The sequence below is a fragment of the Anopheles coustani genome, chromosome 3 (assembly GCF_943734705.1).
Source record: "Anopheles coustani chromosome 3, idAnoCousDA_361_x.2, whole genome shotgun sequence".
In the NCBI taxonomy this organism is placed as follows: domain Eukaryota; kingdom Metazoa; phylum Arthropoda; class Insecta; order Diptera; family Culicidae; genus Anopheles; species Anopheles coustani.
Genome location: NC_071288.1, coordinates 50,898,060 through 50,923,364, shown reverse-complemented (window position 1 = coordinate 50,923,364; position 25,305 = coordinate 50,898,060). Strand labels below are relative to the sequence as shown.

Genomic DNA, 25,305 nt, shown 5'->3' with positions numbered 1-25,305 from the left:
GCATTGGGATAACCAGAAAAAAATTCGAAAGGAGAGAGATAATTTTAAATTAAATTAAACTCCTCCGTTCTTTTATAAATTTCCGTTGTTTTTTTTGTGTCCGATGCGTTTTTGTGCTGCATTCTTGGGATGTCCTGTTGCGCCCGATATGCCACAACCACCTCCCACCGGTGTACCGCCGGTCGCAGGGAAAAGGGTAAAAACTTTTCCTACTCCTTATTGCGCAATGATTCCAGCGCGCTCCCACGGGCAGCCAATTTCATTCATCTACATTCGCGGCCCGACGATGACGACGACGCCATTGTTGAGCGCCAGGATATTTACGAAACAACAACTTTATTTTTAAAGGTCCACCTCGTTGGCGTTGTTCTCGCGTAGCTCTTTTTTCACCTCTTTATACCCTCGGGACGTGATAAGAAACGAAGATCGACGGAGAAAGAGGGTCAAAATCGGGAGGGCACGATTCGCTGGGAGAGGGTCTAAAGGATTTTCGTCCAAACAATCGTTCGCCAACCCTCCACACAAACAAACACACACACACACACACATACAAACACAGAAGTTGAAGAAAAAACAATTGCAAACAAAACCAGACACCCGCACTCGTAACAATCCTAGCCCTCAAAAGAGAAAACCCCGGATGACAACGGTAGAATGGGAAGTGAAAACTCTTTAAGAAAAATTAAAATTTTCCTCTTCCGTCTCGCCGTTCCCGACCGTCGCTTATCGGGCACCCGGAACGCTACGAGGGTGGTACGGTGCGGGACGAAAACTTTTCAGACTGCCTGTCAACTTCGGCCCACCTTCCCAGCCAGCTTTTCTTGCTCCACTGCCCAGAGGTTCCCGCAAAGTACACTGACCGGTCGCGAGTGCGCTCCGGTGGCGAAAGTTTGGATGGATCGGAAACTTTGCGGAAACGCACTGGGATTCGTTCGGTTTTTCCGCCCTCCCAATGCTGCGGAGCACGTAACGGGAAAGGAGTCGAGTCCCTTTGCCAACCAACTGCGTGAGGCTGCCCTGCGCTCAAGTTTGACAATTCATTAGAGAACCGAAACTACTGGGAGAATGGTGGCGTTTGGCGTATGGTTTTCCCGGCGAAAACTATTCCTCTCAAGGAAGTGCACTAGCGAATGATTTACGACTTATCGGACGATTGTTTCGATCATAGTGTAGCGAAGGTGAAAATTCACGTTGGCGAAACTTGAGACATGGAAAAATGTGTGAGTGAAATTAAACAAAAACAAACCAAACAAATAAACCCCTTTTCCACTATGGTCTTTGAGGAAAAAGGAACGGAAAACCTCCTTATGCCACGAAAAGGAAAATTACACTTCGTATTAAGATAAATGGCTCTCATTCGAATGATAGATACATCCCCATTTTCGCACAACAACGCTTCGCACAGTCATAAATTTGCAACAAAATGAAGAAAGCAAACACACTCTCACTTTGCCTAAGGACAGGAAGAAAAAGCAGAAAACAAGAACCACCCACCATCCGATTCTTGACGCTGGGGTGTCGATCCGGTTGTCACTGTTACACAGCGTCGTCATATGCGCACCAGCATTTGAATATCATATCGTTGTTATGGTTCATTTCACAACCTAAATTGCCAAAAAATTCGATAAAGATAGCCTTGCGATTTCTTTTCCGTTCCCTGCCCGAAGAAGAGGGATTGGTCGTACAAGAAAGTGACACAGAGGTCACATTATAAGAAAATGATAGTTGTCGTGTTTTTTTTTGAGTTGGCGGTAAAAAGTGCCACGGAAAGACATGTTCATTCTGGTGGAATGCAAAATGGTAGAAGTTTTTTTATTATCATGCAATGCTTTGCAATCCATTCATTTCGTTCGCGATGGTAAGTTGTGTGTTATCTGTCGTTACATTTGCCTTATGATTTTCTTCGCTCTTCGTCATCCATCGCCTACGATGCTACTGATGGAGGAAGGGAGAAAAATCATCGACCGTGATTGATTAGGTTAAGATAGCATTCGATGATTTTGATCAATCGACGGTTTAGCTTGGAACGACAGCCCTGGAAATTGTTTTTTGTAGTTTTTTTCACAATGGAGAGCATTTTTTCTTTTATCATTTAATCGGTAAACGTTTTGTTAGCTATACATGAAAAAACATGGGTTTCGCTATCGTTCAGACTCTAGTTTAGTGTGTCCCTGTCACCTTCAGCTATCTTCTTCTTCTTCTTCTTCTTGGCGTAACGACCTCTTGGTCATGCCTGCCCGTTAAGGGCTTACGAGACTTATTTCCCCTGTTGTACGTGGATAGTCAGTCCTCTCGTACAGGGGAGGGTCCGGTCTCGGTTGGGATTCGAACCCAGCTATCATTCTTGACAAATATATTTCAGTTTCACCATTTTTAATACAATTAAGATTTTACACTTTTACTCCAAAGAACTCGTCTAAAGGTCAAGTCTCGTTGCAGCTGTTGCGACAAACAAAAATTATGTAGTAAAAAACGTTATTCCACTAATACGTATTCCACTAAAATAGTCCGTAGATAACAGATGATTACTATAATGCAACTAAACTACATAATCCTTATACAACCCTTTCATGAAGTAAATAACCGCAATATAATTAATATTCAATTAAACACCGATCGAATGACCTAGTGGTTTGTTTGTATACGTATACGTATTGGCCAGATTATACATGAAATTATGTTTCGTTTCCTGTACCCTTAAATGCTCCAACCATTGCAAATATAATTTGTTTTAAAGCATACGTTCAAAAAACTGGTATGATATTTCCAACGAAATTTATTTGGTCCAGGAATTTCATTTCATTCCATTCAAATTTCTAACGAAATCTATTTGTTCCAGGAATCTCATAATTTGATTTATCCCACGCACTAAATGCACTACATTTTTATACTATTAATACCACGTTTAACCCCGAGACTCTTTTCCAAATTGATCCATCAGTTAATTCCTAGCTACTGGTCCTGTTGCGCCATTTCCAATTTCAGAACTATCACCTTTCACCAGCACGCATCCACGCCACATCATTCCGTGCGCAATCCGGGCGGAAGGAAATGGTGATTCAATTTGTACCGCAAATCAAACTTCACCATTCGACTAATTCGCCGGACCGAAATCATCGGAACACAATGGGCACGGGCAGAGCTGACCGGCTCACGATGCCAGCTTTAATACGTCGAAATTACATTACGAGGTAAACAAAAAGGAATCCCTGCCGCTCGCATAGCACAACAACATGTGCAACACAGCGCCCAAGCAATCGAGCGTAATGGCGAGGATTCCAAGTCCTGAACTCGACCATCCAGGACCTCCCGGTGCGGCTCCAATCGCACTCATGCGCGTATGCTCGTCGAAGGAATGCATTGTTCGCCCATCGAAAGCGGCGACGTCGACGCTCCGGATGCTACGGGTCGATGGGAAGACAATGGAGGAATCAAATCAAATCATAAAAATGAAATCCGAAGCATGAAACAGACGCGCGCGGAGTCAACCGGAGGAAAATGAAGGGTGCTCACGGGATTTCCCTGCCCCCGCTCGACAGGTCCCTCCTGCCACCAGCGGACGCAAAGGCGGGGACGGCTGACGGGGGTTTTGTGTCATTTCGCATTTCCTTCAGGGATTATCCTTTCCCATTCCCGGTCCTGCCGGAAGTATTGTGGACGCTTTCCGGGCAGTTCTTTCAGCTTTGTTTGTATTTTTGGTTGCTGTTTTCGGCGTGGCTCACTTTCGTTCCATCGCCGGCTGCTATTGTTTCCGCGTCCCATGCCAACGTTGCAGCACGCATCGGAAATCATGGCATGACGAATCTGGACAGTTTTCCGGGACAACTGTCAACTCTGGTCGAATGGCGATAGAGAGGCAGGGTGAAACCGAGTAGTTCGCCTGTCAAACAGTGAAAGTGTGGTTTCGCTTTCGTTCTACTTGAGCCGAGAAAATGGGACTTCCATTTCAAGTGGGTGGACGGTGGGAGGTAAAAGGCCTCGAACAGTTATGAGGTTCGATAATGCAAATAAATATTCATTATTGCATGCAATTATGTGCTGTTGTTGGGAAAGTAGACTCTGCCAATCGAGTATGGGCTAGGGGGGATTTAATTAATCTTCCATGATCGAAAGATCATTTTAAAAATGAAGTATTCTTCTCAACAATTCTTTTTGCTCTTAATTTAGTTGACTTAAAACACGATTCGCCTGCTTCAGTAACCGGGATTTATAAGTTTAATTTTTTAAGACTTTCACCCGAAAAAAATTAATTTACTAAATTGAAACCACTTGAGGAGCAATCATAATCTAACTCGCGCAGAGTTGATTGATTGAAAGTGCCTCTTGTCAAATGCGCCGCATTTGTCCCTTCCTTTGTGCGGTTGTTATTTGCGTTGTTTTTATTTTACCACCACTTCCAAAACCATCAGCGTGAAATTGAGCACCGCCGGCCGGTCGAAGGTGCTGCGGGCGTCAGAGAAGCAACAGTCGTAACCGAATATCACCCCCAAGCAACCGTAACAGATGTCCCCGGCAGAACCCTTCGCAGCGAGACGTCACTCAATCGGTGTCGATGCGGTTCGAAAGTCAAGCCGATTGAGCGGGATTGAAACGATGGAAATCGTTCAGCCATTTTGACAGGACACGCTGGGACAAGAAGATCCCAAACCTAAACCGAACAAAAAAAAACTGTTTGAATAATAATCATTAGTATAACAGTTTTAATTAAAATAACCCACCACTCGAGGCACGACTGTTGCCTACCTTGCAGGCGCGTAACGGTGTAACGGCGACGTTAAGAAAAGTAGGAGCGATTTGCTTGTCGGGATACTCTCGATTGAATAATTATGTTAATTTCCACGAGCCTACCGTAGCGAGCCCGGGTCACCAGTGCAAGACATTTTCCTACCACTGCGTGCGTAAAATCCTCCATCCGTCCGTCGTGCGTAGGACACTCTGAGGGAAAACCCCTTAACCCGTTATGGGTGCGTAATAGTTATTGTTATGGCTAAATTCCCGCTGGAATGTACCCGAGATGGGCGGCAGGCGGCCATCAAAACAAGCTTAACGTACATTTTTGCCGTCGCATAATTATGATCGCTTTTAATTTTAATCGCTCGAAACGCTTCTTTTGCCCCGTCGAAGCTTGAAGGGATGAACCATGACGGGGGCAAGCCGGCGGTGTCCGGGAAATGGCTCGGTTCGGAATGTTAACCCGTCCACAAAATAGGTGACTTTCTAATGAGTCCCAGCATTGCCCACGGTGATATATGGAACCGCAGCTTACAAGCGGAACCGTTCCGTGGCAGTATTCCATTCCTTCTTGCCTTCACTGACCCATCTACTATTCCAAGGGCCAAATTTAATGTATTCAATTCATTAAAAGCCTCACTCCACGGAGCCCGTTTCGTTCCTCCCAAAGCCCGTCCCGCTTTCCACGTAACAACAACGGTCACCCACTCTAGTGGCATATGCTCTAGGGTGGATTTCCATTTTTTAACAGATCTTTATTCACCTTCTACTAACAAGCCTACCGTCGCCCTTCCCTGGGCCCTTTCTTCTGAGCATGTTACGCCAATGCTGGCAGATCAATGACACGCGCTGCATACAAATTCGTGCGAATCCTTTCATGCTTTCGCTACATCGTGTACGATTAACGGGGATTGTATCGGACGAGCGGAGGCGTAGCAAAAAGTGATCCCAAAATACACCATGAATACATAATTCGGGTGACTTTGGTTCACTTTATCAAGAAGGGCGCAAAAAACAGGGAAACTAGGATAAAAAAACACAGACCAACATCGAACATGGAAATACATCGAGAAAAATCGGAAAACCAAAGGCCAATTCAATCCATCTAGCCTCCATCATCCATCATCGTCACTCAAGGGCGTGCCATCGACTGGTTCGGTCGGTCGGTTCATCGAAAACTGGACTTCACCATCATCTCCCCTGAGAATCTATCAACAACCCCGAGTCTAGCGTGCATCACAAGGCCGGCTCGTTATTTAGCAGCTTTTTAGTAAACAAATTCTATTCCTTCGTATTCCTTTTACAAAGGGGGGCGGAAAATTGCGTCTTTGAAAAGGAAATGTGTGTAATTTTCGTCAAATTACAGACGCATTTGCCGGATTTGTGTAGAATATTATTTTCCCAATGCCCATCGCAGGACTCGGTATGAATATCAAAACCTCGAGCAGTAAAAGTGACCAACCTAGGGTAAGATGCGTACGAAGTCGATGTCCGCTCGAACGCTTAAATAAGGCACCATGTCCGAGGGGAACAAATCGATTGCTAATGTACCACGTAAATGGCAGTTCGATGGATGGTCTGCTGTGTCGTGCTGGTGAACAGTACATCCAGGACACCCTTGACGAAAGGTTGAAAAATTCGACCAACCATTTTCGACCCCCATTGGCCCCGAGGGCAGAAACTGGTACGCCGGCAGCCCTTCTCGGTCAGCACGTACCGATTGTCGACAGGTTGTACCATCATTTGAATGACAATGGACCGCCGGCTAGACGGTAGGTACACCCGGTTTCGAACGGAATTAAGGCCACGAGGCGGTCTTCCAGCACGCCGGTAACACAGATCCTTCCTCCATTCCGAGGGTAGACGAATGGGTCAATTAATTGCTACAGGCAACTGCTCGACATCCATAAAACTAGCACTTACCGGGCACGCTGCGCTCACAATTCTGTATCGGGTGTTGCTCCCCTCCGGCACAAGGACTCCAAAAGTGGCCACCATTGGCGACACGAAAGGATTAGAAGCCACCATTCCGTAGCGTCAACGATTCCTATCGGACGCCAGGCAAGCGAGGGAAAATAATCCGATTAATTGCCGCCATGCCGAGGTTCGCTCCGTCCGCGTGCAACGCCAAACGGCAGATCCTAAGAAACGGCGAGCGGACACGTAAAATTTATAAAATCACGCCATTAAGTCAAAAATGTTCTAACCCCCATCGGGGCGGGTCATCGCACCAGACCTCCGGCAGTGAGTTCGTGTTGCACCAAGCTGGTCATTCATTTCAATGACTTCCTCGCAGCCGGCGAACGGAAGCAGAGTAATCTAACCCTTAAAAAAAGGAGCAACTGGAAGTGAAGCAAAATGGAGCACTCATAAAGGTAAGGATTATTTGCTGGACTAATGCATTACAACAGCTGGGATTACTGCTGAGAGAACTGGGGTAGGAAAGAGATTTTATTTTTCTGCCCCATACCGTTCTAGCCGTGGAGGAACCGACTCAAATGGAAAAAAGGTTTTTTATAAACAACCAATTTAGCAATGCTTTCACATGCAGTCGCAACTCGCATTATCAGTATTGTAAAGTGTGGTTGTTTGAGTTGCAAAGTGTGTTTGTATGACAAAAGTTAAAATCTGTTATTTATCTTGTCCGTGGGAGCACAAGGATTCTAAGCTGGTGACATTTTAGTCACTTATTACACAGTCTTTCACAGTCACAGTCACAGTCATCTTTATTTATTGAACAGTATAAATAATTTTTAACGAACTTCTTTTCTACTGGGTTTAGTTCACAGCAGTCAGCAAACAGTTCATTAATAAAAAAATATTATAACATATTTATCAAGACGCAAAATCAGTATTTTCTGAAAAACACTTCGATCCCGTTCAATACCATCACATACCATTTTAACAAATGTTTGTTTATGATAATGATGGGAATGATGTTGTTGATATTGTTTGGTATTTGTAAAGTGAGTTGATATTTATTATATTTTTCATACACCTGGTATATTGAAAATGCTTGTTCCGTTATGTTCAGGAAAGTACCTAATTTAGATTACGTACATTACATAACGCTTGTATAAATATAATGAAAATTTGTGAAAGGAAAAGATTAATCACATTAAATTATCTAGTAAAGAACATTGTATTAACAAAAATGAAAGAAAAAGAAAAAGTTTCATTTAGCATACAAATATGCAACGAATCGATTCGTTGACGGAATCGTAATCGACAGTATCTATTTGCACAATAAAAACCCATCTGCCAAACACGACAGTTGGTCTCGACTGTATCAACTGGTAACGGTTTTGGATACATCATAAAACCACTTGTTGATTGGAGCGAGATATCACATGCGAAGCACAATTTCATCGCAGATAAAAACATTAATAAATCCGAACCGTGTTTCAAAACAAACTGTCACAACTATAAAGTGTGAACAGAAACACGAGACCACACAGCGGGCGCAGTTGAACGGACAAATCAACTTTAATCAAATGTTTTATGAACTTGTTTTCAACGACATCTCGTGCCCCATTTCGCGCAACCCCCTCGTTCGGTCCCTCCCTCCTCGTGGGACCTTTCTCGCCATGCGCACGATCGATCGTTTGGCAGCCGTGGGAAGCGTTGGTCGTTCGCCAGAACAAACCATCCAATTATAAACATATCAGCGCTAATAAATGAGCACAGATAACACCGACCGATAGGCATCGCATGCCAGGGAAACATAATCCACCGACGCAAACGCCACGGGACCAAACGCCAAAACGAACGGCAAAGTGACCGAAGAACCCGTGGAAAAGGAGTCGAACGAACTGCAAACGACCGAGAACGACCGCGGACAACTTTCGATTCAAGCCAACAGCCCTGCGATGTGCTGCGTTTTCGTAGAAAAAGGACACTCCGTGCCAGGGCACGATCTGCTATGGTTCACGGTGCAGCTCGATTTCGGCAGCACTTCGAAGATGGGTGAAAGTTGTTCACTCCGGGTCGGCTCAGCTCGTTCATTCCGCTCCGTTTGGTGAAAGTCGACAGTCAACAGGTGAACCGGACCGAAGGATTATCCGGCGATGAAACGGCTGCACGGAGCTGGAGTGAATTTTCATACCCTTCTCGGGACCACCCCCGGTACGCCCGTGTGCTTTCGCTTTCCACCCACCGAGGGAAATTCGACGGAAAAACGACGAAAACTCGCTTCCCCTACCTGGAGCGAAACGACACCGAAGGATAATAAAATGGCTTGTAAATTTCACACGAAAATTTTTAACGCTCTATCTGTCGTACCACCTGCCTGGTTGGAAAAGCACCAACGCTCCTCGCTCCGGCCAGTTCTAACCGAAAGGAACATTAGCGCTGACGTTTGCTTTGCGTTTTGTTGCTTAGTTAAATTGCTGCTCTCGCGGGTCCTTCTGTAATTGAACCGTAAACGTCGTAGAAATTAAGCCAAATTACGATCAAAGAAATATGCCACAGTCGTTGAACCAGCGCTTCGGTAGACGGTAATGGTTGGTTGTTTGGTTTAACGCGGGGTAAATCGTGGAAAATGTTACACCATTAGCACGCTAACGAAAGCACGTCATGCCAAGGTGCTGCTGATTAGCTCCGATTGCATTCTCTATTCAAATTCATAAATTTGGAGAATGTACGTAAACTTAAGATTATCGTAGAATGGCATTTTTTAAACTATCTCATTAGATTCCTTCGGAAAAGAGATGATACAATTTTATTCAAGTGAACCTTTTTTCAATTATTAACTGTTCGACTTACGTTTGCATTAAAAACTGAACAATTTTTAATTAAATTTCGGGCGAAAACAAAAGAAGTCAACATCTTTCAGTTTAAAGTACCATCAAGAGTAATATTTCTTTTGTAGTCAGAACAACATCAGAACCCCGAACACAGAATTACATTTGGTTTGGAATTGGTATTTTTTTCACTTCTAGAAAAAGGTTCAAAATTCATTTGAAAGCCTGATTCTGGCCACGCACCGTGCCACGGCACCTTAACAGTGAAACGAAAAGAAAATTTTTAATCATCTACCAATATATCAAACGTATTGGACACCCTAAATTACGAAGAAAATTCAAGCCAATTGTCGTAAGGTCATCTGACAAGTAATTGAATTTTTTTTAAAGTACTAAATTGATGTAATTTAGCATTAAATTATCTATTGTTTTTTTTTTATTTTTCTATCATCGATAAAAATATTGTCCTGTTTTTAATGCCAACGTTACACACTATCACAAAAATACAAAGATTCTTGAACCGTGGCATTATTTAAAACTAGTGAATTGAATTTCATCAAGAAGAAAAATCGATTACACAATTTTGCTTTAATTCCTAAACATTTTCTCTATTATTGATAGTTTTTCGACTATATTTCGACTACAGAATTAAGAAAATTTATTGCATGATTGAAGAAACTAGATTTGAAATACGGTAATTATTGGTTCATAGTCGATTAAAAATTGAACTAAAAATAGTCACTTTCAAATGTACCCATTACATCAAAATCTTACATCTTAAATTTCTGCGATTAAATACTCACATTTAAAACATTCTTGGGTTAACAAGTCCTGGTTCGATTGTAACAATGGAAATCAATATTTCTACCGAGCAATAATCTTATGGATTGCAGACATCCTTCCCATTGCTTTGTAATAACGAAAATGTTCGAAGGCGAAAAAACACGATCGTAAAATTAGTGCACTCCAAACAATGCCATAAAAAATCTCACACTGCACCACCCCACTGAAAAGGCTTACGAGGCTTGAAATGCCAAATGTGCCGTATCGTCCCAGAACCGTCCAGGCACAGCCCACAATAATCACAAAACCCCGGGCTTCAGCTTCGGCGAACGGTTTTATGATCCTCGGAGATGATTATTATTATTCAATTGTCTTCGCATTGCCGGAACAACCACGTATCTATTTTTTAACGTTTTCGCTCTCCATTTTACGACCTGAACGAGCGGTTCCGGTTCCCAGCGATTGTTACCATAGTGTTCTTTGGGTGAGGAGGGAGTTCCGGGAACAACTTGGTAGGGTAAAATTTGGGAAAGGATGTTCGTCAAACTTTTCTCACACAGATGAAGCTAATAAAATCGAAGGATATGATTCAGGGTGTGTTCGTTCGTAGGGGTTGGTTTTTATTTGAAACAACACGTTCATGTAAGGCGTCATATTCATGTAGAATGAATAACGAGAATTAAAACATTATTGGTCATTTCACAAATAAATATACAAACTGTTGTGGCTGGTCAAAAGATTTAGGCAAGCTACAACAAATAATATCATATAAGGTGACCCGGTTCGTAGATTAGTGTTTCGTATTCATATTTTATCTAAAGAAGATTTGAAGTGGAAGAAATAAAAAGAGTATTAGACAACAAAAGCAAATCCCGAATTTAAAAAACCAAATTGATAGCGGCAAAGTTATCGAATCAACCGGTTAAGGAAATCATGATTTTCATATCGACCCGGATAGTGGTACTTTCTTTGGCGGCTGGTATGTACTGTACGAAGAAGTCATTGCGAAAAATGGCTAAAGTTTGGATGATGCAGCGTGAGTAAGATTATTACAACGGAAGTAAAGTAAAGGATGGATCTGGGAAACTTAATGACTTGAAATTTCATTTGAAGAATAAAGGGCAAACATATTTTATAAGTTCTTTTTTTTTCTTGTTTATGTCACTTTACAAATTGGGAATTGGGCAATTGACGCCCCTCTTAAAAACCCCGGTTTAACTTTTTTTGATATTTTACTGCACTCTCTTGCATATTTGCAAAGGAATGTTATTAATGAGGCTAGTATTATAGCACTATCGAAACTATGGTTATTTAAAGGCAATTGATCCATGGAAATTTCAAGTGCTAAACTTCGTGTGTCAAGTTCAGTCTCCGCGTGCTACTGGTATACGGACTCAATTTATTCAGAAGCTTGAAAATGTTGAATCTTTGGAAAGTATGATTAATCTACCTTTGGATAATCTTGTAGAAGAGAGCTATCGCCAAATAATCATGAACGAAGATACGACGATGATGGAATCCAAAGAAATGCGGAATGTTAACGCAGTATCGCGTCACCATATGAAGTTCAGTCCTGAGAAAAAGTTCCAAAATAATCTTGTTGGAAATGTGAAGACAGACATTTTCGGCATGAATATACGTACAATTCCCTAAAACATTACAATTGTAATTAATACCAAATGTTTCTCCCTACGCATCGCATCGTCGACATATTTTTCCAAATTAGCGCCTTAAAGGTATGCAATGGGTAGCACATATATTTATGTCGAATATTTGAACCGTTCCAATACCGTTGGAAGTAAAACCGGTTTGAACTAACGGCTTGATGAAAAACGTGCACGAGAATATATTGGACAATGTATAAAACTTAAGAAGTGAACAGTGCATGGCAACCATAAAAAGTAATAGAACGCAAGGATTCGATGAATTTCATCATTATATTGAATCGGAATAATGTGGGAACATATTATCAAATGCGTTGGCGATATGAGGATTCCACCAATCGTACTCCCCTTGTTTAGATGGTATCCCAACTGCTGTTTTAATCAAAAGCCATCATATCCTGGTTCGTTTACTTTCCCAAATTTTCAATCTTTCGCTGTGCCAGCCCATTTTTCCAACAATTTGGAAAACTAGCTGGATGATGCCGCAGCTTAAAAAAGGGGCGTGTATATTAGCGATTAGCGAGGCATCTCTATGCAATGCGGCTGTTCAAAAATCTTTGCAGCAGCAGTATTTCCGTCACTAATGCTAGCAACATTGTTTTAGGCTAGGTCACTCTACTGTCTCGAATTTAGTAACATTTGCCTAAGTTTTATTGGTGAAACTTGATCGAGGTGGTCAAGTTGAGCCCATATATACTGATTTCAAAGCTGTATTTGACCGTTTTGTCATTCGTTACTACTGACCAAGCTCGCAAAACAAGGGCTTACTCCCAGTTTATACACCAGGTTTTCATCTTACCTGTCCCAGCATACTGATGCCGTCAACAAGAACGATGCCTGTTCTGCTGCTTTCAGTTTTCTTTCAGATGTCACTCAAGGTAGTCTTTGGAGCCCTCTTTTCTTGTCTCACTTTATCAATGATGTCTGCCCAGTCCAAAGTTTGGGACTTGGGCGTAATGTTGGAGTCTACACTCCTTTTGCACAAACAACACGAGTAGGTGAACTTGGCACTGAGAACATTGGAAACATTGAGAAAAAAAACTTCAACAAGACTGGAGAAAAGCAACCAAAATCCCCGTTAAACAATCTGTGCTGAAACTAATGGGAATTGTATGAACAAAAGTTCGTTCCTAGGCTTTTTTAGCTTATTGAATTGATAATATCCTCCTCGAAATGTAGCAGAAGATATTAAGAGATCGAACAACAAAAAGTAACATAGGTTTACTCTAAAAACAATTTTGTATCATTATTTTAAATCGGACATGCTGAGACAGCATCCTTCAAACTAAAAACCCTAAGCTATTCGCTCGATGTCGCCTTCAAGGGAAAGACTATACTAAACTATACTGTCTAGTTCACTTCGTTAATTTCGAAATCTTCCTTCATAGAAGTTTAAAATTTTCAAATCCCAGATTTTTATTTGCTTCGAGCGAGTATATTGGGCTGTTTTTTCTCAGTATCTCTCTGATCTAATCTTTGTAGCGTCAACCTTAGTGAAAAAACCCTTATCGTCGGAAAGTTGATTCAGACGGTACAAGCCGCCATTTCTCTATCCATACAGTACTGCTCATCCAATTACGGGCTACTTTGCAATCATCAATCTTATTATAAAAAATCCTTAACGTAACGCTCCTACTTGGATAAAGTAACGCACTAAAACCGTTGCAACATCTCATCATCAAAATTCTCGAAACGCTCATCCTACTGCATTGCATTGATCGCCATAGCAATCAGCTTCCTCGGGGAAAATGGAAGGATCGCTATAGCAACCACAGCTATCCTGGGGAGACCAACTCGATTGGAAAAAAGGAAACCCGGTTTTTCGAAACGGTCTTAAATTATGCACTAAGAATTCGATTGATTAGACACATCAAGGAAACATTGGATTGATAATGCATCGTTCAACATGGTTCCAAAAATGCACCAAATCCGTGTTCGATACGCACGGGCAAGCTTCTCAGCTCGCTCGAATCACTTTTACTGGGGATTTTCTAATACTGTCTTCAACAATTCTTCGAAAAGGCTTCAATACCAAAAGGTAAAAACAACGTAAAAACAAGCACATATGACACAGTTTTCGACACAAAACACTATCACCGAAACAATCACAACACAATCAGAAAAAAACTTCTCACTGAATGTCAGTTCCTGAAGTAAAAGTTATTGGGCCGGCTCAAACAAAAACCACACACACGTGCCTCTAATAAACACAATTATAAAATTTCCTAAACAATCCACATCCAATTTTGTGGAACCTGAAGCGTTAACTTACAGAGTCTACGGCTGTCTGCCTACAGAGCCAAATGTCTACGTTTCTCTGTAATTTGATCGCCATGGCAATCAGCACGTTTGAGTAAAACGAAAGGATACTTTGATTGAAAAATTCATCAAAAGAACACTCGCAAAAAGGAGTGTTTGAAATGATTGATAAGTGTGATATTTTCAGGGTGATGTCCTTACTTTAACAAAGTGATGCACTTAAAAGGATGCAAAACCTCAACTTTGTATGGAAATTCACCGAACACTAATTTAAACGGTTTTTAAATTGAAACGTTGAAAAGAGCACAATTGCGCAGATCCAGTCATGAAACCTGGCCTGGAACTTCACACGAACGAACGAAAGAAAGAAGGTATTTGGTAGGCATTTTGGAGCAAATAGAATTTTAAAATTAAGTTGGGTTTTTTATGGAACAGGGGGGCAACTATACACTCCCTATGGCTTGGTAAGTAACATTTCATTAACAACGGGATTCAGTAAATCACAGCAGAACATCATATTTCTCACGTGATTTTAAAGTTGACAACATTTTTCTTTGAAATGACTGTACCTACATTTTTTTTCAAACCAAATTAGGCACGGTATTTAAAATATGCGATGGCCTACAGATTATCTTACTCATACCGCATTTAGAACATGGGCGAAATCAGAAGGAATCGAAAACATATCCTTCGTTGAAAGAAGGAGGTCTCATACTTCATTGAAATGGCAGGGTGACGAAATTTTAGCCGTTTTACAACACGTTTCTTAGACCAAGCACCTAATAGACTAAGCCATAAGCCATGCATCAAAACTTCCTATTGAGACAATGGTCTCCCAACCGGGATGATTATGCTGTATTATAATCGTGGCAAATAACGGGTATTGGCCCTGTTTTTTTCTTTGACTGAATTTCGCGTTGATAGTCAGGAAATTATTGTATCCGGGCAATGTAAAATACATCCCTCAGGTAAAGTCTTCAGTGATCAACCATTCTTCTGTTTAGCCCGATAAATGTTTCATTACCATTCAGCCATGAGCATATCATAAGGCAGCCATTGAGCCGGGATTTGGATTAGCCTCTCACAGTTTGATACAGGTTCAAACTTCTAACTGGGCTGAGGCTTTGACTTACTGAATTTTCCACAATTTTACTAGATTCTGATGCCAATTCTTTCATCAACATGGGCCCGTTTAACCGGGCCTTTATACCTAGTCTTACCAAAACATACCTCGTAACTCGTAAGTCACAAATGCGGCTAAAAGAAAGAAAATTCAGTTTGATTATGCTTGGACGAGCCGAATCTATCCGGGTGGATAAGCAACCGGATTTAAAAAATATACCATGCTCAAGGATCAATGCCAATAAAGAACTACGCTTTCATTAAAATCCTATCTGCGAAGGCTATGGGATGGAAAACGCATGATTAATGCGGGAATTTATTGGGACAACATTTGAGCACAAGCTACGCAAAGTTTGATACAGCTTGAATCTTTTAACCGGACTGGGGGTTTTAGATAAACAGCCTTTTTGTTTACTGTATCTACCGCTAAACTTCGCTAGATTTTAATGCAAATTCTTTCATCGACATGGGTCCGTGACGCCAGGTCCTTTAACCTATTTTACTTAAAAGAAAAACTCGGAACGAATCACTTTACTATTACTATTTATACGATAATGTTCTGTATATTTTGTACAAATTCATTGGTACAAGTCAATGAACAAAAAAGAAAAATACTTCGTTCATTGGTTCGTTAAGTCCTACAATCTTACTCATACTCCTATGTGGTAAAATGGCGATCGTTTTGCAAGATATCCCGCGCAAGACTCCCGCTTCCCTCCTTTCTTTCTTTCGTATGTACAAAAATCTCTCAACTCCGTACGCTCTCTTGCTCTCTTCCAATCGTCCGTCTGGTCAGTGTCTCGGTCCAAAGGTGGCTGGTTTCAGCCGGTTCACATACGGACTTCCGGCGCCGAGTCCTGATATCCCTGCGCCACCCACCGGTGGAGGAAGCCCCGGTGGTTTCAGCAAGGCCGGTGAACTGTGTCCTTTATAGCGCAGGAACCACTTCGAAGGTGTCGGCTTCCGGTACCCGATGGGGATGCCGATGGTGGCCGGGATGGTCGGCGTCAGATTAACGAAACCGCCGGGCTTCTTGGGACGTTGCGGCGTTCCGGTGGTACCGGATCCGGCTACCGGGAGCTTCCAGGATGGTGGCGGGTACCGGTACGGTGGTGTCTTTTTCCTGAATTCTGCAAACGAGGTCAGTCAGTTGGTCAATGGGTCGGTTAGCGCGAGTGAGCGAAAGTGTGTGATGTAAGTAGGCGTTCTACCCGTGTCGCGCTGTACAAGTTCAAGTCGTTCGGGTTAGCGTTCGCACCGGCTCGCGAACAAATAGTACTATGTACAATAGTGTTTCGCCACCTGCCGCATGGTGCCGCAATCCCACAATGTCAGCATGTGGTCAGCATTGGTGCGGGAGGTCGCTATTACACAACGCGGGCACAATCAATCAGCATACCAATGGGCTTTTGCGCGGCACGGTTGGGTTCGTCGCTTGGTGAGTTCCGCGAGCCGAGTGGAGCCGAGAGGATCGGTTATTAACGTCACTTTGCAGTCGGGGTGACACTAAAAGTCAATCGACTTGGCTGCAGTGGTGCAGCAACAATCGATCGCAAGCCGCAACCCGTTGTCCGCCGTAGTGCACCACGAGCATGATCCTCTGCACGATCACTACACTCTGTCCAGTTGCTTTAAGACCAGCTTCATTTTCACGAGTTTTAATGAATATATAGAAAAATTTGCTCGCTCTGACATGATCAAAAACTAATAAATTTACAAATACAAATAAAATACAGAAATTTGACGTAATTACCTGACAAAAATATTGCGTGAACATAAAACGTGCAAATTCAAGTTCAAAAAAATTATAAATGGTGTTGAAGAATGCATAAATTTAGCATTTTGCGCAGATTATGCAGGGATGCGAAAAATATTGTCTTCCTTTGGGTAAATGAAAACAAAGTTATGTTTAATTGTTTTGTGAATTGGATCACGCAAGAACCATAAAAACTATAGTAAATAAAAACTTGATATTTTAAATAACTTCAGACTGAAAGAAAACGCAACTATTCAGAATATATAACAGATTAAAAGCTTATTTACATTTAATACTCTCAAATAATAGTTCAGGGTAAGGAGACAAAATGCTATTCAAAGCAGACTATATTTCTCTAATAGCAACTGAACAATCGATTAATGGACGTTCGACGTTTTATCAATCGATGTATTGTAAGGGTAACATATTGTACAAATTTCTGTAGTTTAGTGAGTAAATTGAGCTAGTTTTGACCAAAAAACTTATCGGGAGTGAGCTCATTTTCTAATTTTTTTTTCAAATTCACATAACTCAAGGAGGTCTTATAGTAACTGGACAGAGTGTATGCGTGAAATGGTGTCGCGACCGTGCTATAGGTGGTGATGGTGGTCTGCACAAAGCGACAGAGATTAACATCGGACGAGGAAGCTTAGACCTTACAAGGTGCCGATCGCTCCGTTGCACCTTTCCTACCCAGATGCAAGTGGGTGGAACCGAGCGGGGATACACACAAAAATGAGGAAAAACAGCAATCAGCTCGCCCAGACCCTCCGTGCCTACGCCACCATTGCGACAGAAGGAAGGAAACGAAAAAGCAACCATAAACCGATTGCTAGCATCGGTTCGGGAGAAGAAGGTAAAAACAGATCAGTGTCGAGTCTCTCGAAGCTCGAGCCGGACAAAACTAAAAAAAACCACTCCCCCACTCAAGTACACTTGTGGCAAAAATGCGACAGACGACCTTGGCGGGTCGGGCAAGAATGTGCACTAAAAGCGCGGTCTGTTCCGCTCACGGGCTGTTGCTAGGCGCTCGGTTACGCCACCATAAAATCGGCTCCGGTCTTAGCTCAGGTCGGGAATCGGGGCAGGTTTTCGAGCACGGAGACGACGCCGGCCAACGCTCCGCCAAGAACCGCAGTCCAGGAAGGTGGTGGTTATGCCTTCCGCCAAAAAGCACAAGTTCATATTTACACAGGTTCGCTGAGTGAGTCTATCCATCTGGCATCGGACTCCGCGCCCAGATGTGGTTTTGCCATTAGTAACAACTGTCCTTTTCCGCATTGCTTGCGATTTTTCTTCACTTCTACTGTCGTCTAGAATCCGCAAAAGTAACACTCAATAAAGGAATTCAAAATTAGAAGGGACCATGCGATAGGGTTACTTAGAACTAAATTAGTCTCTCCCGTTTCGTTTGCCTCACCGGTATGTACACATTTCAGGCACACTGTAAAACGAGGATTACATATTTAAAAACAAACAAACTCAAAACCCCCTCAAGTTAATTGTCATTTATACAATAATTTATTAAGTTACCAATTAATCGCTATCATATATCGAACAGAGATAAATCGAATGTGTAAACGATCTTATAATCATTCTCTTCTCAGGTTTCGATTTCGCTCTCTATCGTTCTCATTCGCACATGATCACAGGCACACATTTAGGCTCACGCATACACACACACACACACATTCGAAGGATTGTTTGTACAAAAAAAGGATGTTTAAATATGTTACAAGATGGTTGTTGCTTAGTAACTGGCGCCGCGTGCTTGGAGTTGTTCGCTCTTTGTACAAAATGTTGAACCAGTTGTGTGGTTGTGTTCCTCTTGTTGCTTCTCCAAGGGCGGGAAGATTGTTGGGTTGTTCTGTACAATAGTTGTTGGGTCGGATGCGCAGCGCTTTCTATTTGAATTTCTTCTACTACTTGCTACTCTTCTTCTCTATGCACAAATAAATATTTCCGTACGTGAAGGAAGCGTTCGACAAAAAGAAAATCTTAAGAAACCGATCGCTACTAACGGATTTAAATATTTAAAGACAAGAATGGATCATAAAACTAGCGAAGAAACCGTTATCAATCGCTGCGGGCGGTTGTGTTTGGATGATTTTGATTGTTGACTCTTGTTTTGAGCTTTCGACAAACATTGCTGGTACTGAGCTAGCTACAAACGAGAGTAGCAGCGTCTTAATACACTGCAATTTAATGCAGTCAAAAAAGCACAAAAGAAAGAGAGGAAATTCAAACACCAATCCAACGCAGTTAACCTCCCGCAGCTCGTGGACCTTGCGTTGTTCGATATACAAATTTGATATGGCATCAAATTCAATTACTTTCCTTGCGGTAGCCACTCTCCTAACCACAAGACCTGTGACCGGGCACACCGCGCGGTCCGCGGTCGGAGAAGCCAATCCTACACTCTAACCCTGCTACTGGTTGAACTCTTGGCGATGACTACTCCGCGACCACCGCGGTGGCCATGTGCTACTTCGGTGCACCTGTTTTGCGGTGTAAGTGGATTTGTTTACTCTATGTGCCTCACGTCTACTGCATTCTCTTTGTGTACTCTCCCAACTGGATGGCAGAAGTCTGGGTGGGTTTTGATCTAACAATGTCTAGCTAAAGCTACCCCTGGTTCGTTGGCATCTGGACTGGTGGAAAATGGATCTGTTCCCGATATCGGTTTCGGTAAAAGGTGCACTCACTACGCTCAACCTGTGACTTAGAAGTATCGCAAATTTCGGTACAACGCATTTACATCTGCAATGGGAAACGAAACGGACCGGTGTGTGCGTGGGATCGGATGGGATAGGATGTTCACCCGGAAAGGGAGAGAATAAAAAGACAGCGGTGAGTTACTGGTGCTACAATCTGGTGCGTCCTAGAACAACCTAACCCTTTTGTGGCGCTAGACCATTAGTCACATTAGGAACTACTACATCCGCCCAAAGAACTCGCTCTATCTCCCTCTTTCTCTGGAGCAACCCTGCCCTGGTCGATGGTTTGCGCAGGGTTGCCTCAGTTGATCGTTGATGGGCCTTTTTCCTATTCCTTGGGTGCATTAGAGAAGCAGTATTTCCCCATCGGTTGTTGTTGGTGATGGTGGTGGTGCTTGTTGATCGGTTTGTAGGAAGGAAGTGAAGGAACCGTGAAGGAAGTTCTTGGATGTTGGAAGATAGGTTGGGTGGTTGGAGGTGTTGGTTGCATTGCTTTACACCCTAGAGGCGTTATTTAGTAGTAATCTAGGACGGAAGGAACAGGTTCATCGGATCAGTCGGCGGCGGTTTACGTTCGCTATCTAGGTTTTTCGCAATGGGGCGGATGGGATTACTTGCACACGTGCAGATTAAAGACCCTGCTTAAGGGTGACCTGGTTAGTTCTGTTTAGCAGAGAGAAGCGATGAAGGACAATCGGTACTATCGCTGCAAAGCACGCTATTCTCGGCGGTTAGTGGTGATGGCAGTTTGAAGAGTGGGCCGCTGCGGTCTCAGCGGGGCAACGAGGGCTCCCATAATTAGCGGCATATTTACAAGAAGTCTTCTCACACGTGCACGTTGCACCTCGCTGTGTACAAATGCGTTCGTTTAGTGTTGGGTTTTAGTGATTTGGTGTCGGTTCGCGACGGGTTCAGCCTCCATCTGCATGCAGATTAGTTCGTTAGTGGGGCTCTGGTGAAACGTTTTGGCTCATTAGGGGTTAGATTGATCGAACCTAGCGTTGGCATAGGCCACCAGCTCGCGTGTATGGTCGGTTCTGCCGAGGGTTCTCACGACCCCTCCCACCTAGGACGCGTTATCTCGCATCCCACGGTTTCGCTTGCGTTGAGCCAATATTAGACTTTGCGGGTCACTGCAATTCCCAGTGCCTGGGAAGTGTCAGGGTGGACGGCACATTCTGATACCAGCGAATTTCAGGTTAGCATGTTAACGATCTTTGGGTAGCCATCGAGCGGTACCAAGGTTGATAACAGGAATTGGAACTCATGTTAGATTGCCGGATGTTAGCGGAAGTAGTTGTAGTAGTATAGGTAGTAGTAAAGCGGTAGCGGTAGTAAGTGGTAGTTTGTAGTTATGTCAGCTGTACAACGGTAGGATTGACGGCAAAATTATTCGGTCTTACTCTGGGGCGTATTCGGTGGCACGAAACCGTATCCGGAAGCACCGACGATCACTCCGCTCGATTCGACGGGAGCATCAGCGGGGGCCGGCGGGAACACAACTGGTCCTATGGAAGTGTTGGATTTGAAAACGAGGAAGAACACAAAATCAGCAAATGCATGCATGGTATTAGTCGATCCCAGACGATCGGTTAAGTGGGTCCGGGAAGTACCCGATTTCCGGCAGAACGACACAACTAACTCTATAACCATCTAAATTAAACTAAATAAATCCTTCAACTCGCTCTCCACCAGCAATCCGGGTATCAAGGAAGGGGGAATACGAAGATAAAATCATGATACTTCGACTACCCTTAAATGTCAACTACCGTAACGGTAAACCCATACTTAGCGCCTTCTACGGTGCCGTTCACAACAACGATCAACTGCAGTGAAGCCCAATAATTTCGTTGTTTATTTTTTTGCATACGCCGTCACTTAACCTGCACCATTCCCAGAGTGGAACGGTCTAACAAAATCACCCTTACATTCGATCCGTAAAAGAAACGGTTTTTAGACGGGGAATTCAAAACTGGTTCAGTGGGGAAGCACACGTGTGGGGGTGGGGAGAAATAATCCAAAAACTACATTAGCAATACCGTCTCTACAGTAAAATATCCCGTGCCCTTACTAAAGGTCACACACTAAGGCTACCTTCTCTCGTGCCAACATCGATCCAGAGGGACGGGTGATATTTTTTATTTTTCCTTCAAGATTCTTGCTGTTTTTTTTTTGCAAGATCTCACTCGCCCCCTTCCCTGGGGGATGTTTTGCACGGCGTACCGATTACTATCATTATTTTCCAACTACAAAGTGCTCCACATCAACACCTCGTCGCGGTGCGGACATTCGTAAATCACGCTCCGGCTGGCGGAAAGCGTGCGCAATCTCAAACCTTTCTTGGAGGCGGCGGCAACGGGTCGCGTTCGAATTTCAGCGCTAGGATTTATTTTCATTGCCCTCGGATAGTTTTCTGTTGGCCTCCCATTCGTTCCGTCTTCCCAAATACCGATCAGTAAAAATACAAACACGCACACATACGATCTACCACTCACCTCGGTTCTGTCTTGGGTCCCTGACACCAGCGTTCAAAGTACCTGACAAATCCTGGCCCCCGAAGGCGGTCGGTCCGCCGAAGTCTCCGGTCAGCGAGGCCAGCCCGAACTGGCTGGTCTGTGGGAAGCCGAACCGCTGGCCGGCGACGGTGGCCACGGCCAGGACGAAAGCGAAGAAGACGGTGAACTGCAAAAGAGGGTGAAAAGTGAAACGATGAACAACTGGCGTTCGGAAAATGGTGAGGATGGAAAAATGCACGCAAAAGTGACGATCGATCTCTTAAAACTACGTTTTTAAATCGGGTTTTTTCGTACTGAAGTGGTTTCATGCTAACAAAGAAATAAAAACTTTTCATCACAGAAAATATATAATTGGAACACTCCATTTTCTGTTGAAAGAAGCTACACCGACGTGTTTTTCCCGTCAGAACAAACAACGTGCAGCATCAAGCCGATTATTCAACAAAATCTCCACCGGGTCCGATTAATCGAATGAAAAATGACCAGTTTGAACTAATTAAGCAATTTATTTCGTAGCAGTTAACTAAGCACGATCGTTAAAGATAATAAAAAAACGAGCTTCGAGCTTCGATCTTGTGTAAGGAAGCGACGTCCGATGGGTGTCATTATGTTGAAATTCATTTAATTAAACAACCCCGTTTATACATCTCGCTTCAACAAAGCGAGGCGACCACAGCTCGTTAACCGATTGCGATCGTACGATCGAATGATCGATCAGGCTGAAAAATAAATGATCAAAAAAGCCTGCACAGCATCGAGCGTGGCGCTTTTCATTCCCGTGGAAAATCGGGGTAGCTGCGCACCGATGTGGATTTTATTGTACGCTCTCTGGCTTCCACCGCTCGCGTCGGCCCGATCGAAAGCCCATTAAGCAACGTATGATTAATATGCTGTCGAATGCCAGCCACACGCTTCCCCTCTCCCGACCTGGCCCAATAAACCACGCAACAAAACTCGAGCACGCGCAACAGGAAGCCGCCTCGGGGATGGACCGGGCGCTCCGAAAGGGAAGAGCCAAGTATCGGAGCGTTGTTAAGACATTCCACACAATCGCAAAGGGATGTGCGTTTGTGGGGTTTTAACTTCCCTTTTCTTTCACTCACTTATTAGTGGCCTTTTGTTTTTTCCCCCTCTCGTTGCCCGTTTCCAGTGCGGAGGGTTTGGACGGAAACTTTTGCTTTCATTTGCATCTCTGTTGGGGTGGGATTGTTCCGCGATCCCGCCCCCTCCCAAGGGGGGGTGCAAAAGGAGGATGTATCGTAATTCGGCAATTGTTCGAGTTTTAGGAGGACGAGTTTTGTCGGTAACCATTTTCCCGGTTTCGCCCGGTTTTCGGGGGTTTGGTTTAGCGTCTTCTGCACCTGCGTGTTGCGTGCCGCGATGACATAAACTCCACACTTCCACAACCCACCCAAACCCCACTCTCCACCACGAGTGGGAGGGGGTTTTCGTCAATCATGTGGCGTTGGCCATGTGTGTGAAAAACGATTTGCGGATTACCCCTCCCCGGACGGGGCGGGGAGAAGCCGGGCTCCACTTGGGGTGGGGTTGCGAACACAATCGATTCGAAAACAAGAGCATAAACTCGCTCAACAAGCGCAGTCGTCGTCTGGGACTGGATTTACGAGCAGCAGCTCCGGATTGACGTTACGAATCATTGTAAGTCGCGACATATTTTTTTTGCATCCTCTCCACTGAGTAACTTTATCGCGGGGACAAGATTTCGACGACTTTCTTTTCGCAGCGCGCCGTTTTGTTCGCAGAAAACACCCGGTGACCCGATCGTCCGGAAGTGATCCCGAGCAGAAGAGTTTTCCTTCCCGTTTGCAGCTCGAGCAGGTCAACCGACCGGTTGTCGATCAGGTGGCGCGTGAAAGCGAAAGTCCCACAAACAGGCTCCCGCCACCGGTAGACAAACTGGCCACCACCGACCACCGGCTATCCGAAGCACAATCGATCGTCAACAATCGATGCCCCTAATCCCTCCTTCTCGCTGTGGCGTGCTGGTATGGAAGAAAAACTGGACTCAAGTGGGCGAGAGGAAGAGGAAAACATCGGCTTCCAATGGAGCTCCTGAGGTCTGACGTACAGCCTCGCTGTGTGCTCGTGCTCGGTCTACCTACGTCTAGCCGGGCTGGTAAGAGCATAGGAACCGACCACCACTCGTTCACGCCCGCCTCTCGGCCAGTCTAACACTCATTATCTGATCCAAAAGTGGGCATGCACCAGCGGGATCTTTGCCGTTGGCGTGAAGAAAAATACAAGCCACGACAGGCACGTACCCTGGGGTAAGAATTGGGTGAAAAATGGTAACACCTTCCGCCAAGCTAGTTAACCTATAACCGTACCGTTCATTCTGAACCGACTAAAGTGTTGAGAAACTCGCTCGAACGGTGTATGCGCGGTGTGGTTTAAATTCGACTGCCTTTATATTTATTCGGCCACACCGGAGCCAGCATTGACCCGGTTCGGTTTTTGCGGGGAACAGCCTAATTTGCGTACGAGATTCTAGCACGAACGAGGCCAACCAAGAATGGGCACTGTGGTTTTCTTGCGCTGGGTTTACATCACGCCGTTCGTAATTATGAACTGATTTGAAGCGTGCAAAATATTGAGCGCTAGTAGCGTTTTTTTTTTTTACTCCACATGAATCATAAACTACAAGCCAAACAGTTATCGAGATAGGATAGTATCTTGCACAATGTAATGTATGTAAAGGCACTTTAGCAAGAGACCTACGATAATACACCTGCAGGCAAAATAAGTCGGGCCGCATTTGGAAGGTTTCAAAAGGGAGACCTTTTGCAAAAGGTTCGAAAACCAAGCAATTACCAAAAACAAGAGAGAAAGAAAAACGTTTTGTACACGTGTGCAAGTGAACGCCGTGTCAGCAATCGCGAGCAAGCGGGGAAATAAATCCACTACCTCAAAGCAAACAGCCCACAGTGATACGACGTAACTTACGTAACGCCGGGCAAGAAAAAAAAACAAAACAAGTGATTAAACGCCAATGAA

The 25,305-nt window shown here is 43.8% G+C and overlaps 1 protein-coding gene across 1 annotated transcript in view; it reads right to left on the bottom strand.

Moving 5' to 3' along the window:
* Positions 1 to 16,093: 16,093 nt before the first annotated feature.
* Positions 16,094 to 25,305, bottom strand: part of LOC131262531 (uncharacterized) — a 34,466-nt gene continuing 25,254 nt past the window's right edge. The window contains exons 2-4 of the mRNA XM_058264567.1: positions 22,270 to 22,491; positions 21,178 to 21,282; positions 16,094 to 16,431 (exon numbers count right to left, since the gene is read on the bottom strand). Of these exons, the coding sequence (XP_058120550.1) occupies positions 16,094 to 16,431; positions 21,178 to 21,282; positions 22,270 to 22,491 (665 nt within the window). The remainder of the gene's footprint in view (positions 16,432 to 21,177; positions 21,283 to 22,269; positions 22,492 to 25,305) is intronic.